Consider the following 16,562-nt stretch of genomic DNA (forward strand, 5'->3'; position numbering starts at 1 on the left):
TGGATTTTCTGTATGTAAGATCGTATCATCTGTAAATAGAAATAGTTTTACTTCTTTCTCTCTAGTCTGGATGCCCTCTCCTCTTCTCTTCTCTTCTCTTCTCTTCTCTTCTCTTCTCTTCTCTTCTCTTCTCTTCTCTTCTCTTCTCTTCTCTTCTCTTCTCTTCTCTTCTCTCTCTTCCTTTCTTTCTTTTTCTTTCTTTCTTCTTTCTCTTTCTTTCTTTCTCTCTCTCCTTTCTTTCTTTCTTTCTTTCTTTCTTTCTTTCTTTCTTTCTTTCTTTCTTTCTTTCTTTCTTTCTTTCTTCTTTCTTTCTTTCTTTCCTTTCTCTCTCTCTCCTTTCTTTCTTTCTTTTTTCTTTCTTTCTTTCTTCTTTCTTTCTTTTCTTTCTTCTTTCTTTCTTCTTTCTTTCTTCTTTCTTTCTTTCTTTCTTTCTTTCTTTCTTTCTTTCTGTCTGTCTGTCTGTCTGTCTCTTTCTTCTTTCTTTCTTTTCTTTTTCATAATTGTCCTGGCTAGACCCTCCAGTGGACATCTTTCTTTAATACTTGTTTATATTAAGGGTATAGCATTGAGTCTTTCACCATTAAGTTCGATGTTGGCTGTGGATGTTTTGTCAATATCCTTTATCTGATTGAGGAAATTCTTCTCTATTCTACTTTGTCGAGTATTCTATCATGAAAAAGTGTAGGATTTCATCAAATGCTTTTTTCTGCATCTGTTGAGGTCTCCATAGGGTTTTTGTTTTTATTCTATTTTTAGAGGATATTATATTAATACTAATTGATTTTTTGGCTATTAAACCAACCTTGCATTCCTGGAATAAATCCCAGTTGGTCATGGTGTATAACTCTTTTCATATGTTGCTAGATTCAATTTGCTAATATTTTGTTGAGGATTTTTACATCTATATTCATAAGTGATATTGGCTTCTAGTTTTCTTCTCTTGCAATGTCTTTGATTTTGGTATTAGAACAATACTGGCCTCTTAAAATGAACTGGGAAGTATTTCTTCCTCATATTTTTTTTGGAATCGGTCATGAAGAATTGATATTACTTCTTCTTTAAATGTTGGGAAAAATTCAGTGGTGAAGCCATTTGGGCCTGGGCTTTTCTTTGTGAGAAGTTTTTAAAAACTCTTTGCTTATTGGGTATTTTCAGATTCTCTATTTATTCTTTATTCAGTAGCAGTACTTTGTGTCTTCTAGGAATTTTGACTTTATCACCTAAGTTATCTAATTTGTTGGCATTCATTTGATCATACTATTTACTTATAATCATTTTTATTTCTGTAAGGTCAGTAGTAATGTACCCTCTTTCATTCCTGATTTTAGTAATTTGAGTCTCCTTTTTAATCTATTAGTCTAGCTAAAGCTTTGTCTATTTTGTTGATCTTTTCAGAGAACAAATTTTTGATTTTATTGATTTTTCTCTATTCTTTTTATATTGTCCATTTCATTAATTTCTGCTCTAATCATTATTTTTTCCCTTCTGCTTGCTTTAAATTTAGTTTGTTCTTTTTCTAGTGGAAGGTAAGACTTATTATATTTTATTTTTTAATTGACACATAATTGCACATATTTATGGGGTACATAGTAATGTTCCAATATATATAATGTATATTGATCAGATCAGGGTAATTATATCCATCATCTCAAGCATTTAGCATTTCTTTGTGTTAGGAACATTCAATATCCTATTATAGCCATCTGAAACTATATATTGTTGTTAAGTATAGTCATCCTACATTGCTATTGAACATTAGAATTTATTCCTCCTATCTAGCTATAATTTTGGACCCTTTTTTTTTTAAGCCAGTCAAATTTAGCAGTGGGGGGTTGAATACCAACTTTAGTGACACTAATGTGAATAAGTTCTGATAACCCACTACCATCGGACCAGCCAATTTTGGACCCTTTTAACAAATCTCTCCCTATCCCTCCCTTCCCCGACTCTTCCTACTCTCTCTCTAGAATCCTCTGTTCTACTTTTTACTTCTATGAGATCAGCACTTTTTTTTTTTTTTTTTTTTTTTTTTGAGACAGAGTCTCGCTTGTTGCCCAGGCTAGAGTGAGTGCCGTAGCGTCAGCCTAGCTCACAGCAACCTCAATCTCCTGGGCTCAAGCAATCCTGCTGCCTCAGCCTCCCGAGTAGCTGGGACTACAGGCATGCGCCACCATGCCTGGCTAATTTTTTTTTATATATATATTAGTTGGCCAATTAATTTCTTTCTATTTATAGTAGAGACGGGGTCTCACTCTTGCTCAGGCTGGTTTCGAACTCCTGACGTCGAGCAATCCGCCCGCCTCAGCCTCCCAGAGTGCTAGGATTACAGGCGTGAGCCACCGCGCCCGGCTAGAGATCAGCATTTTTTTTTTGCTTCTACATATGAATGAAAACACATGGTGTTTAACTTTCTGTTCCTGACTTATTTCACTTAACATAATGATCTCCATTTCCATCCATGTTGCCACAAATGACAGGATTTGATTCTTTTTATGGCTGAATAATATTCCATTGTGTATATATACATCACATTTTATTTATCTATTCATCTGTTTTTGGACACCTAGGTTGATTCCATATATTGGCTATTGTAATAGTGCTGCAATAAACAGGAGGTGCAGATGTCTCTTTGATATACTGATTTCCTTACCTTTGGATAAATGCCCAGTGGGTTGTTGGATCATATAGTAGCTCTATTTGTAGTTTTTTTAGGGACCCCCATAGTGTCCCTCATAGTTCCTGGACTACATTACACACTTCCACAAACTGTGTCAGTTCCCTTTTCTCTGCATCCTTGCCGACATCTGTTATTTTTTTGTCTTTTTGATAATAGCCATCCTAACTGGGGTAAGATAACACCTCATTGTGGTTTTGATTTGCATTTCCTAATGATAGGTTAAATTACTAATTTGCAATCTTTCTATTTTTTATATAGGCATTTATAAACTATAAAAATCCCTCTATGTACTGCTTTGGCTAAAACCCAGTAATTCTTTGCATTAATAAAGTTTACTATTTTTACAATTCTTTTCTAGGTGGATCACAACTTGACTCTCTCTGATAGTGTAAGGCATATCCACACAAATCCACAACAACCCAAACTTTCGCTGGGTCAAAAGGCACTCTGGTCTGTCCATTTTTCTCAGTGTCTTTGTGTCTTTCATTATGACATTTCTCAAAAGTAGTTGTTTCTCCTTTGAATTTAAGGTGAAATGTATTGTAGTCTTTCCTAACCAGATTACTCCAGTTTGATCTACTTGCTTTTTAAAGATCATTTTCATCTTTTATCACATATTCCTCTATTGTGCATTCTAGTTCTTTTCTAGGACCCCTTCTGAAGTGATGGTACATAGAGCAGTAGGATGTTGAACCCAATTGAGCCTATGTTTTTTCCCTTCTAATCCAATGGTTTGATAGCCAATCTGTGAGTATCAGTCAGGATAGCTTAAGATATACTGTGTCTCCCTGAAAATAAGACAGGGTCTTATATTTATTTTTCCTCAAGAAGACATCCTAGGGCTTATTTTCAGGGGATGTGTTTTTTTTTAAAGTATGGTACAACAATCTACATTTATTCAAATATAGTTAAGTTGTCTTCTTCTGGAACATCATCATAACTCTCCAAACCCCCAATTCCATCCTGAATTTCTTGCGACTCTATTTCCTTTAGAATCATTGGCCCCAATCTCTCATGTCGAGCAATAGAGCTCTCATGGGGCAGATGAGAAGGGCTGCTTGTCTTCTTTACCGCTCTGTGAGAAATGCATGGGTTGTGCAGATACGCTGTGTAGCCACGCCCATCACTAGGTCTTATTTCGGGGTAGAGCTTATATTGCACAAATGCTTAGAAATCCTTACTTTATGGGTAAGTCTTATTTTCAGGGAAACATGGTAGTACAGTTACAAAATGGAATCCAATATCTCAGTGTCTTAAAACAAGAAAGAATTCTTTCTTGCTCATTCTATACATCCATTGTAAATTGGTAGGGAATTATGTTCATCATAGTTAATCAGGGACCTAGGTAACAGAGTGGGAGTCATTTTGAGCACTAATAATTGCTATGCTAGAGGGAAAAGAGAGCAATTAAATGCTTTACCAGGAATAGACACATGATACCTGCATTCTGAACTCTTGGGTCAGAACTAGCTTGTCACACGGCCCCAGTAAACCACAAGGGGTATAGAAAATACAATTTCACCATGTGTATAGGAAGATGGAACGCTGAAAGTCTTTGATTTTATGGCATTAATGACTGTACCAGATGGTAGATGAGGTCTCCCTTCAAAGGGAGTCAGATCAAAGTCAGAGACCAGAGAGAAGCAATGTGGAAAATTACAAAGAAGTTCCATTTAGTATCATTCCATTCTTTTTAATCTATTGAATTCACCTGGGACCTCTTACTTAGGCTCTTTATTATAGACATGAGCCTCTTCAACACATCCAGGAAACAATTGTACACTATCAGAACATTACTAAGTTTGATGATATAAATTAATATAATTGCATATTTCATGAAATATAGTCCAATGTATACATATAAATAAGAGTATCCTTTTTAAAGCAATTGTTTCGGAAAACCAAACATTTATTCTAGTGTACCTCCTATCTAAAAGATATTTAGGGCCGGGTGCAGTGGCTCACGCCTGTAATCCTAGCTCTCTGGGAGGCCGAGGCGGGCGGATCGCTCAAGGTCAGGAGTTCAAAACCAGCCTGAGCAAGAGCGAGACCCCATCTCTACTATAAATAGAAAGAAATTGGCCAACTGATATGTATATAAAAAAATTAGCCGGGCATGGTGGCGCATGCCTGTAGTCCCAGCTACTCAGGAGGCTGAGGCAGAAGGATCTCTCGAGCCCAGGAGTTTGAGGTTGCTGTGAGCTAGGCTGAAGCCACGGCACTCACTCTAGCCTGGACAACAAAGCGAGACTCTGTCTCAAAAAAAAAAAAAAGATATTTAGAAGCCCAATTTTGGCATTGCTTTCAGAGCATTTGACTCATTCTTTTCAATATCTTCCTTGATATTGATAGGAAGGCTTTGCTGGTAAAGTTTTATTGGGTGTCTTTAATATGTCAGACAGTATACTAAATGCTATATGTTTAACAATATGTAAGACACAATCTCTTACAGATCTATGTCAGGCAAGAATGGCAGACACACAGCCTATAATAGCAATATCCCTAGTTAAGGGGGAATGTGAGTTCTAGCTGCTCACTGGAAATTTGAAAGAAAATAAGAGCCAATTAAATCCACACATAATGGTGAGAATTTTCTTGTGTACACCAAGAGCATGTCAATGAACACATGACTCATGATGAGCTTTGAAATAGCCATAATTCCAATCAGATGGCCAGATATAATTATAAAGCAGCAGAAATGACAGCTGTGATAATCAAGAAAGATGAGATGTTTCCATCTCTCAGGAGCAAAAAATGAGGACAAGCATCATAGAACCATGTAAAAGGGGTTTGAGGGCAAAATGTGCTGTTTAATTTGCATTGTCCAGGAGAGAGCACCAGAAGTTTTCATATATAGATGGAGCTCAGGAGTTCTAGACTATCCTGAGCAAGAGTGAGACACCATCTCTACTAAAAACAGAAAAATTAGCAAGGTGTCATGGTGCACACCTGTAGTCCCAGCTATGCGGGAGGCTGAGGCAGGAGGATCGCTTGAACACAGGAGTTTGAGGTCGCAGTGAACTGTGATGATGCCACTGAACCCTAGCCTGGGCAACAGAGTGACTCTGTCTCAAAAACAAATTCCTTTCTTCTTTGGCAATTCTTTTTTTTTTTTTTTTTTTTTTTTTTTGAGACAGAGTCTCGCTTTGTTGTCCAGCAGGCTAGAGTGAGTGCCGTGGCGTCAGCCTAGCTCACAGCAACCTCAAACTCCTGGGCTCAAGCAAGCTTCCTGCCTCAGCTTCCCGAGTAGCTGGGACTACAGGCATGCGCCACCATGCCCAGATAATTTTTTCTATATTTATTAGTTGGCCAATTAATTTCTTTCTATTTATAGTAGAGACAGGGTCTTGCTCTTGCTCAGGCTGGTTTCGAACTCCTGACCTCGAGCGATCCGCCCGCCTCGGCCTCCCAGAGTGCTAGGATTACAGGCGTGAGCCACCTCGCCCGGCCCCTTGGCAATTCTTGTTGTCTCAGTGATTGGCTGTGTGGTGAGTAACTGGACCTAGGCCAGACACCTTTTGGGTTCAGTAACAGTTATATCAGCTAAATTTATCATGCTTGGTTGTAAAAGACTTTTTAAACGTTAAAAAAGCAAATAATGTGCATTTGCTGCAGTGATATTATATACAGATAAGAAAGATGACAAGATGTTAAAGTCTTTCCAAATTCTATTAACCAGAGGAATAATTAACATTTAAATATTAATATATACACCTCTTCAGAATTTTCCCCATGCTACGTGCATTAATTTTTACAGAAATACTATACATTCTATACTATAAACAGTCTTTTCACTTAATTTACTCATATTTACATAGATACATATGATAATTTATGGCTGAATAGAATCTGCCTTTGTTTCAAAAGAAGTCACTTCTGTATTCAAATGAATTGAGATTTGATACAATGTAGATAGGTAGAAAAGTATATCATGAATGCAAGATTGAAAAAGTTGTAAAAAGAGGAGTAACTAGAGGAAGGACACAGCCTCCCAAGGCCTTTTACTGCCTCCATGTAAACCTGTGTGGGGTAAATGCCTCACTAGCTTTTGGTGATCTCACTAAGGTTCCCTTTTACCTCAGCCCAAGATCTATTCCCAAATGGGTACCAGCCTCATTTCTCTTTATCACTCACTACTGAATTCTTCTTCAACCACATTCTTTGATATCAATTAGCATGATTTTTAGGGCTATGTTTTACTAGAAGACATAATGAGGAGTCTGTTCATGGAGAATAACAGTATTCTTAGAAATTCAGCATAATGCTTAGTTTTTTTTTAAGTTTTAATTTAAAAAATTTAAAGAATGAACAACACAGAATATATAGTATACCCCATAATGCTTTTCTTTAGACATCCATTGAGAACAACCCAAATAATCTTCATATGTGTATGACTGAAGTAGAGGAGCTACAAACAGACATCAGATATTAATTTTGCCATCCCATATCCCTGGGTTTAAATGGTAAGGTGCAAAATTCTCTTTCAATGAAGGGTCCAGAAGATCCAAATAAGCTCTTCCTTTAACCCTAGATTTAGCCAACCTCTTATCCGCCACACTTCCAAATACTGCTTTTGCTGCAGTAACTGATAAATCTTTGTTAGTCCCAGTATTATCTAAGAACTCTCAATATTTTCTATAAATCTTCATGCACCTGAGCTTTTTCCTTAACCAGAGCAAAGGCTAACATTTCATTTCCTAAATATCACCCACTGAAAATAAAATCTGGGGCAGTTTCTACAGTCTATAAAGGAGATAGCGTTAGATTGCTGCTGCTTTAGGGGTTTCTCTAGGATACATATATAGGGGAAAATCCCCAAGTTATTAGGTATGTGTACAGTTAACTCTCTATGATACTGGCATACTAATTTTTAGATGACTATACCAGTTTACACTCCTCCCAGTAGTGGATTCTTTTCCTTTACCTTCCAACCAATGTTCAATATTTGGACTATTTTTCACTAAGTTTATTACAGATTTTTAAAAATTATTAAGCATTTTTTCTGATTATATGAGCAGCTTCAACTTCGATTTGCCTTTTTACAGATTTTGTCTTTGTTTCATAGATTTTTATAGATTTGTCTTTTATAGATACTGCTGTGTAAGAAATTAGTCAAAAACTTGAGTGGTTTAAAACAATTAACATTTATTATTTCATAGTTTCTGTGGGTCAAGAGTTCAGGTGTGGCTTAGCTGGATAGTTCTGGCTCAGGTTCTCTCACGAAGTTGCAGGCAAGATGTTGGCGGGGGCTCCAGTCATCTGAATGTTTAACTTGGGCTGAAGGATCCACTTCTAAGATGCCTCAGTCACACACACAGCTGGCCAGTTGGCGATAGCTACTGGCTGCTCCGTAGCGCTGCTAGAGTGTCCTCACTGTTAACATAGTGGCGGGCCTTACCCAGAGAGCAGGTGATCCAAGAGAACAAGGTAGAAGCAATAATGTATTTTATGGTTTAGTCTGGGAATTCACACGCTGCCATTCTGCTATACTGTGTTGGTCAGACAGACTAACTCTGATACAACGTGGGAAGGGACTGTACAAGGGCATGAATACCAGAGGGCAAGGATCGTTTTGGGGGCCATCTTGGAAACCAGATTCCATGCGCAGGTCCATGGATTATAACATTCACTGCAGTATTATGTGCAGTGACAAGGAGTTGCAGGAAACAGATTTTCATTCATACAGGAATTTGGAAGTAAAACATGGTATGTGCTTCTGATGGACTACCTTGCAGCACTTAAAAGCAATGAACTAAATTTACATATTCTATTTTCAACTCAGAAGAAAAATAAAAAACAGAGTAAGATTTACAGCATAAGTTAACTGATATAGGCTTAAAAACTTATATATAGTTTTTCACATTATATGTAGATATACATATTGCTAAATAAGTAACATAAAAGGCCAACTAGGAAGACATATTAAAAGTGATTATACATGGAGGAAAGCAAAGTGCAGAGAAGCTGAAGGAAGAAATGAAAAAAAAAAAAAGAAACAAAGGACTTTGCAAGAACAATATGAAGAGTGTGCCATGAATTGAGAAGAATTAGTTACTGAAATTAGTTGAGGTTTAAAAAAATTTTTATTTTCCTGGTAGAGTTGTAATGTGGCCTAAGCAAGTCTAAGAGATCTTACCGAAGCAAGATTCCTAGCAGATAAGGTTCTACTCATTTCCCTATGTTGTAATTTTTTTTTTTTTTTTTTGGAGATAGAGTCTCACTCTGTTGCCCCAGGTAGAATGCAGTGGCGTTGTCATAGCTCACAGCAATCTCCAACTCCTGGCTGAAGCCATCCTCCTGCCTCAGCCTCCCGAGTAAGTAACTGGGGCTATAGGTGTGCACCACCACACTCTCCTTATTTTTTCTATTTTTTAGTAGATGGGGTCTTGCTCTTGCTCAGGTTGGTCTTGAACTCCTGACCTCTAGGGATACTCCCACCTCAGGCTCCCAGAATGCTAGGATTACGGGCATGAGCCACTGTACCTGCCCTCTATATTGTATTTTTTATGAGTCATATACCTGTGTAAGGGAAATTTCCGTCCTCTTAAAATATCTTGCTTATCTCCTTGTTGGAATGAAATTCTTTTAACAGAACACAAACCTCTTTTATTTCTCAAATGGAGATATTTAAAATACAAATAACCTTGAAAAAGGTAGCTCGTAAATTAAATTTACAATAAGGAGTAAATCACTGATATCAGATTTCCTTGTTGAGGATGTGTTTAATGGGAGAGGCCCAAAGGAACAAGATTTTGAACTTCCTTAAAGAATATGGGGGCAGAGAGGACAGGAAAGAGAAAGAGCGTGGAGGAGAGCATTAAGGTACCAAAGACTGATTAGATCCTTCATAATTTTGATTAAAATTATTACTTACAACAAATTTTATTTTGTGACTGGAACAAGAAAAAGACCACCTTGCATTTATGGTAATTTACTTCTTCTGAGTTCATGGTGTACCTATAAATTTTCACCTGTTTAGTTTTCACTGTGGTTTATAACTCAATAAATATTAATTTACTATCTACATATTGTTTCAAACTGATGATTATTTTTTGTGTTTAATAGTAGTAAATTGTTGGATTGGTTATCCTTGGTTGGTCACCAATTGAGGGATAATCTACATAAACTTGAAAGTTTGCCATTTCTTTTTTTTTCAATTTACAGAGCATTCAGGACTAAAATGAAGAAGGTTCATGGTAAAGTCTAATTTAACTAAAGTATGTTGTGTATATTTGCAATTACATGATAGCAGAGGGTTAGAGTAATTTTTAAAATATACATTTGAGGAGAATAATGATATTGGTTTATTGAGAATAACCCTAACCTAGGGCACTGTGCGTGCATGAGCGGTCTACATAACAAGTGATCCACATGCGTACCCTAACAAACCACTGTTGCCGGCTCCAATTGGAGCCTTTTGGAGATAGTGCCTACTAATTATTGAACAGCTATCTCTGCTGAGTAACCGTAATGAAGACACCAGTCCAAAGTAGCCAATATTTACCAAGCTTTGCTTTTTTCAGGGAGATCTTATTTGTTTTTAAAAGAAAATTCTCACTCTTGAAAAACTGTTTTTGTATGTAAGTATTTTCTCATTTATGAGCTCCTCAGACACCCGACGTGTTATTATTAAGCCCCTTATATACCATCTAAGATAAATTAACATAAGCATATATAACCCCTAAGGCAAAAAACCCTTATGAAAAGGAATCCCCATGGAGCACCAGGCAGTTCTATAAGCACAAAAACCAGACACTTTATTCACAGTGCCACCTTGTTCTCTGCTCCACATGGTATTTTTGATTAAGCACCAGCCCCCTAAGGCATCGACCCAATATTTGGTTAACAGAAACTGACATATTTACATAATAACAGCTGATTTCCATATATGTCTTCACAAACAATCTAGGGATTTAGAAAATACTCTGTGGCTTCGAAACATTTTAAAGTTAGGAATATTTTCTTCAAAACTCTTCTATTCTCACTGTTAAAAGCAGTGGACATTATCTAAGGCCCATTCCATGATGCTATAAGCCCCTGAAGGTAGGGCCTGTCTTGTTTACCAATGATTGCCCAGAGTCCAGTGGAGGGCCCAGCAAGGCATCAAAGTACATTTTTTCACTGCTTGAATTTGTATTTCATGGCTTATTAGACTAATTTATATGATCAAATTTTCTTATTGACAGCCGGGTTATTATGTCCACCAATAGAAAGACTTTTCTTATATTGGGACAAGATCTTAAAAATGTATTCTAATATTTTCATATTGAAAATGCAAAATAAGAAATAAAACGAGGTCCAGAGAAGTTTACAGAATTGTGAAGCTTAGTGATTCCCGAAGTTTAGTCACTTGATTTAAACCCACCTTCTTCCTCCCAGCCTGATTTCTATGAACCACTCTCCATACACTGTTCCTCCTTTAGGACTCTGTAAAAATCAAATTTAAACTAACTGGCTTTCTGAAAAGAATATATTTTTAGGCTCATTAAGAAAAACTAAAAAAATAGTTTGTAAAAGTCTTTTATTGTATCCGTGCCACACATAGTAGTGAAAAATAACACTCCTAAAAAAAGAATGCTACCTTTTCCACAACATTTTATTTTAAATAAAACTTCAAGTACTCTTACATAGGTACAAAAAAAATTCTGATCTATTTGCCTCCAACAGGCCACCACAACACACAGTAGATAAAACACAGTGGTTACAAATGTCTTTTAAATTTATTTTTGAGGCAAGGCAAATGGGAGGGAAATGTTTCTATGAAAAAATACTGTGTGCGTAGGAAATTGTCACAATTTTATTCCACATGGATACAAATGATTATACTTTAATTTAGGCCCTGGTGGCTTAAAATTATATAACAAAATAGAAAAATGGAAAACTAATATCCCCTACACCCTGTTTCAAAGGCAGGCACTACCAAGATTAAGGAGACGCCACAGTGTTGGTAGAGGATAATTACTGTACAGGCTGTATAGCGATACCTTCCGACTAAAATAAAATGCTACAATCCTTCTAAGGCATAAACAATAATGTCTGCAAACAATATATACACATAATACATATTTAAAACAAGACAATATAAACAATAATGAACAGTATATACACGTCAATTTCTTTCACTGTCTTGAAATACAATTTAACTACACAAGTGATGCAGCAACATATATATATATATAAATGTACTTGTAACTCTACAGTAAAGTTTATTTTTGGTGCTTTCATAGCACATCAGTGTAAACAGTTTAACTTGGCTTTGTTTTATATTTTAAAACATTCCTTGTTGTATTTTCAAGATTTAAAGCAATTTTCTAGTTCTTCCTTTTCACAGAAAACGAAGATTCTGGATGTGGTTTAATCATAAATAATTCATAAAATTAAATACATTCACTAAAAAATAAACTACAAAGTAAAAAAATGAAAAATAGATATTTATTGAGAGGGAAAGGAGAACCATTTCCCACATTAGAGCTCTGGTGTTGAATATTCAGTGCGATTTGATATATTTTAATTGCTATTGCACTATAACACCCTTTCCTTTGAAAATTCTTTGGGTGTGCTTCCCTGTTCTACCTAAATTAGCTGATAAATCACACAAACCAATAACCAAGGGCCTTGGTTGTTGTAGGAGTGAAGCCTTTAAAAATGGTATCATTCTTCTGATACTTTTTTTTTTTTTTGATACTTACTCTAAGAAAAAAAAAGTCATTATGTATGTGCCTTGCACGTTTATGTAAATACAGTTCACATTGCTGGTCTCATTTGTCCTTGTTTAAAAGGAAAAAAAATTATAACTTCAGCTCACTTTGAAAGTATCTGTCCACTTTTTTTCAAAATATTTTCTCATACTGTGGCCAGCTCTGCCTATATCAGAATCATCTTCATTAAATGTTTCACAGTTGTCAAAAACAAGCCTGACATCTAGAGCAAAGGTTTCAAGGTTTGGATACCTGAAAGAAAACACATAATTAGAGATTGCTTTCATAAGGTGGCTTTGTTCTGTAAACAAACAAAGAGGTAATAAAAGACAAAATAAAAAGTAAAACTGAAAGGATAACTGCATTCAACTGATATAAAATACATGACACCCTTTTATAAATGGAGCATTTAAAAAAATTTCTTATGTTCTAGACCATATTGGGTTAGAGCAGGGTAAATGAAAAACAGATTTCTCTGAAGATCAAGGCATATTTCAACTGGCATTTTCCCTACATGCCATTTCCTTTTTGACCTGTATATCACAATTCTGTTGTAGGATTCATCCCACTTGACTAGTTTATTAACTCCTCTGATCAACTATATCACTTGTAGTACCCTATTATCCACAGTTGCAGTAGAAATAATGTAAATGTGTCTTAAGCGCTATAAAAATTACACCTGCCCTGTAGCTTTTACATACATCTCTCTCTGTGTTAAACCTTCTCCATTTCCCGTTTCTCTTCTTCTCTCTCCAAATTTGCTCAAGCACTGGAGTATGATGAACCAAAACAGGCAAAAATGCATCTGCTATTCCTTTACCAGAGATGACATTATGAGGGACTGACTTTCACAAGAAGCACTGTAGCTTCAGTGCTTTTCTGGTGGGATAAACCCAATTCTCTTTCTCTGTAGGAATACAGAGAGGAGAACAGAAGGGTGAATTAATCTGCCCAAGCCTATTAGTAAGAAGGGAGTGGTCATTTCAAGCCAACTAAACATATTTTGAAAGAGGGCTTTTTGGAAATTCAAATTTTAAATTAATTCTAACCTATGACAAGCTGGAAACTAAAATAATTTAACCATTAGAAATACCCCATGAGACACTGAAGCTCTGAGAACTTGTAAAAGTGGAATTCTATTTCTTTGACGAAATACCTTGTATGACCTGTCACTCCCTCCTTCTAACATGTGTAATAATAAAAGAACTAAAATTTATCTGGTTGTAACATGCTCACAAAGAGTTAAGTCAGCCCTTATGTAACCTTATCCATTTTTGGGTTCTTCTGGGAATTATTTACTTATTTTTATTGAGATGAAGAAATTCACATAAAATTAACCATTTTAAAGTGGACAATTCAGTGGCATTGAACAGTCAAACCATTGTACTACCATCACCTCTGTCTATGTCCAAAACACTGTCATCACCCTGAAAGGAAAGCTCTCATATCCATAAAGCGGTTATTCCCTACTTCTCTCTCCCCTAGCTCCTGGCAACCACAAATCTGCTTTCTGTCTCTATGGAGTTACCTATTCTGGAACTAGAATAATAAATGGATTAAATGGAATCATATAATACATGTGAGAATTATTTTTATAAAATATTTTAAAATTATTTTGAGCACTGTTTCTCTCTTCAGACTGTTTCTGAGAATTCCAGGTCAGATAAGCCCACTACTTGTATGAGTACCTGTCCTTTGTAAAAGGATCTGGCAGCTAATGGAACTCAGAAAGATTCATTAAAAGCAGGCACTTCCTTCCCTCCATTCTAAAAATTTTCTAGTTTAAAGATTTGAAATATTTTTCGTGAGTTTTGGTTCTACCGCATTGGTTTGGGTTTAATCGAACGACTTGCAGTTAGGAAGCCTGAATCCTCTGGCTTTTGCTCTCACACAGCTGGTGCCACAAACAGGATCACACGGACCGCTTCCCTCTCTGCCTCGCCACGGTGACCCTTCTCATTCTCCAGGACTCCTGCTTAAGAGGGAGCTCTGATTTTGTAGCATTTTTGGTTATGTGTTAATTTCTAAGCTTACTTGTTTTAGGGATTTGGAGGTTGAGGTTCATCCTTTATCCAGGAATTGGAAGATCATGAAAGGTAAAATCAAGAGCTATTGGCTGGGCACGGTGGCTCACGCCTGTAATCCTAGCACTCTGGGAGGCTGAGACGGGTAGATTGCTCGAGGTCAGGAGTTTGAAACCAGCCTGAGCAAGAGCGAGACCCCGTCTCTACTATACATAGAAAGAAATTAATTGGTCAACTAATATATACAGAAAAAATGAGCCAGGCATGGTGGTGCATGCCTGTAGTCCCAGCTACTTGGGAGGCTGAGGCAGCAGGACTGCTTGAGCCCAGGAGTTTGAGGTTGCTGTGAGCTAGGCTGATGCCATGGCACTCATTGTAGGCTGGACAAGAAAGTGAGACTCTGTCTCAAAAAAAAAAAAAAAGAGTTATTAAACACTGGTAAAGTCTTCATGCATCTTTGTTCTGGCCATGTTAGTGATAAAGTTCATTGTGCTACCCACCTAGACATGTGACTATTTTGATAGTAAAAGCAAAAGAACTGGTACATATCTAGACAACAACTTTTACTGTCTGGGTCATATTAGAACCAATAGTTTTAATGGCTTTAACTGCTTTCTGGATTTAAGCAGGTCCCTTCCGTAATTTAAAAAAAAAATAAAACAAAACGGACATAAACCTTTGAAAGACTGTATTTCAGCCTCCAAAAAATAAAATTAATCATTTGGTCAATCTAGTAAATTACTTGATATACGTGAGAGAGACACTAATCATATGAGATAGGTTCTACTTAACTCTTCTGAATTGAATATAAAATCATGGTACACAGTGATTTTCACCAAAAGAATGTCCAGGAAGAATTAAATATATGTTGTATGAGTATTAGGGGATCCTCCCAATATAAGTAACTTTAGGCTGGGCACGGTGGCTCACGCCTGTAATCCTAGCTCTCTGGGAGGCCGAGACGGGTGGATTGCTCAAGGTCAGGAGTTCGAAACCAGCCTGAGCAAGAGCGAGACCTCGTCTCTACTATAAATAGAAAGAAATTAATTGGCCAACTAATATATATAGAAAAAATTAGCCGGGCATGGTGGCGCATGCCTGTAGTCCCAGCTACTCGGGAGGCTGAGGCAGGAGGATCGCTTGAGCCCAGGAGTTTGAGGTTGCTGTGAGCTAGGCTGATGCCACGGCACTCACTCTAGCCTGGGCAACAAGTGAGACTCTGTCTCCAAAAAAAAAAATATATATATATATATAAGTAACTTTATTCTTGGAATAGGATCTCAAAGAGAATATGATAGAAAGAAGCAAATAATAGTTTTCTTTTATATTTAATAAATAGATTTTTAGTATTCTCCAAAAACTCATAATAAAGCTTTTACTATTTAAAATTTCCAGTGATCTTCTATTTCTACATTGTAAAAATCTGAAAATATTTGAGTCAGTTTTTGTTAAATCCACATGAGGTGGTGTCAGTATTCCATGGATGCTGTATAATACAAGCTCCAGTTTATATGCTACTTGCTTTGGGAAGCTTCCCTGATATTTTTCCTTACCTCCCAATCTGGGTTTGGTGGCCTTTCAATGTCAAAAGCAGGTTTATATATTGCTTTTTAGTTTCTTAAATAATTCTAATTGACTTGTCTTCCATACTATGCCACCATAAGCAAATGCACACACACGCACACACATATACACATACAAACACACACACACACACACACACACACACACACACACACACACACACATACACCCGTCTCTCCAAAGGCAGGGCCTATGCCTTGCTGTTAATTAGTATCTTTGGCTCACTAGAAAAATGCCCAGCACATATCAGATATTCAATAAATATTCACTGAAGTGAAATGATTTACTTACTGTCCACTACTTAGTTTCTCTCTAATTGTGGAAAAATCCATAGGCTTCTTAATAACTTTCTTATAACCAGGAACAAGTTTCAAGTTTACAGGAAGTAGAAAAGGCCATGCATCCTCATGAGTTTCCATTTCAGTCAGAATCATACTAAAGAAAACAATGTTTGAAATCAGTATCTATATGTTACAATTGTTTGTTTTTATTAAAAAATTAGCTATTATAATCTTTCAAGTAAAAACTCAATGCAAATTAATTTATTAAAAAAGATAAAGGAATACATTTACTTTTACT

The 16,562-nt window shown here is 36.4% G+C and overlaps 1 protein-coding gene across 22 annotated transcripts in view; it reads right to left on the reverse strand.

Moving 5' to 3' along the window:
* Positions 1–7,802: 7,802 nt before the first annotated feature.
* The window catches only part of BAZ2B (bromodomain adjacent to zinc finger domain 2B), a 248,145-nt gene continuing 239,385 nt past the window's right edge, over positions 7,803–16,562 (reverse strand). For all 22 annotated transcript variants that reach the window (XM_012745219.3, XM_020288473.2, XM_076005575.1 and 19 more), the window contains 2 exons: positions 16,275–16,418; positions 7,803–12,627 (listed from right to left, as the gene is read on the reverse strand). In XM_012745219.3, coding sequence (XP_012600673.2) covers positions 12,474–12,627; positions 16,275–16,418 — 298 coding nt within the window. In that variant the 3' untranslated portion in view covers positions 7,803–12,473. The remainder of the gene's footprint in view (positions 12,628–16,274; positions 16,419–16,562) is intronic.

This window comes from Microcebus murinus, chromosome 8 (genome assembly GCF_040939455.1).
Source record: "Microcebus murinus isolate Inina chromosome 8, M.murinus_Inina_mat1.0, whole genome shotgun sequence".
Taxonomy (NCBI): domain Eukaryota; kingdom Metazoa; phylum Chordata; class Mammalia; order Primates; family Cheirogaleidae; genus Microcebus; species Microcebus murinus.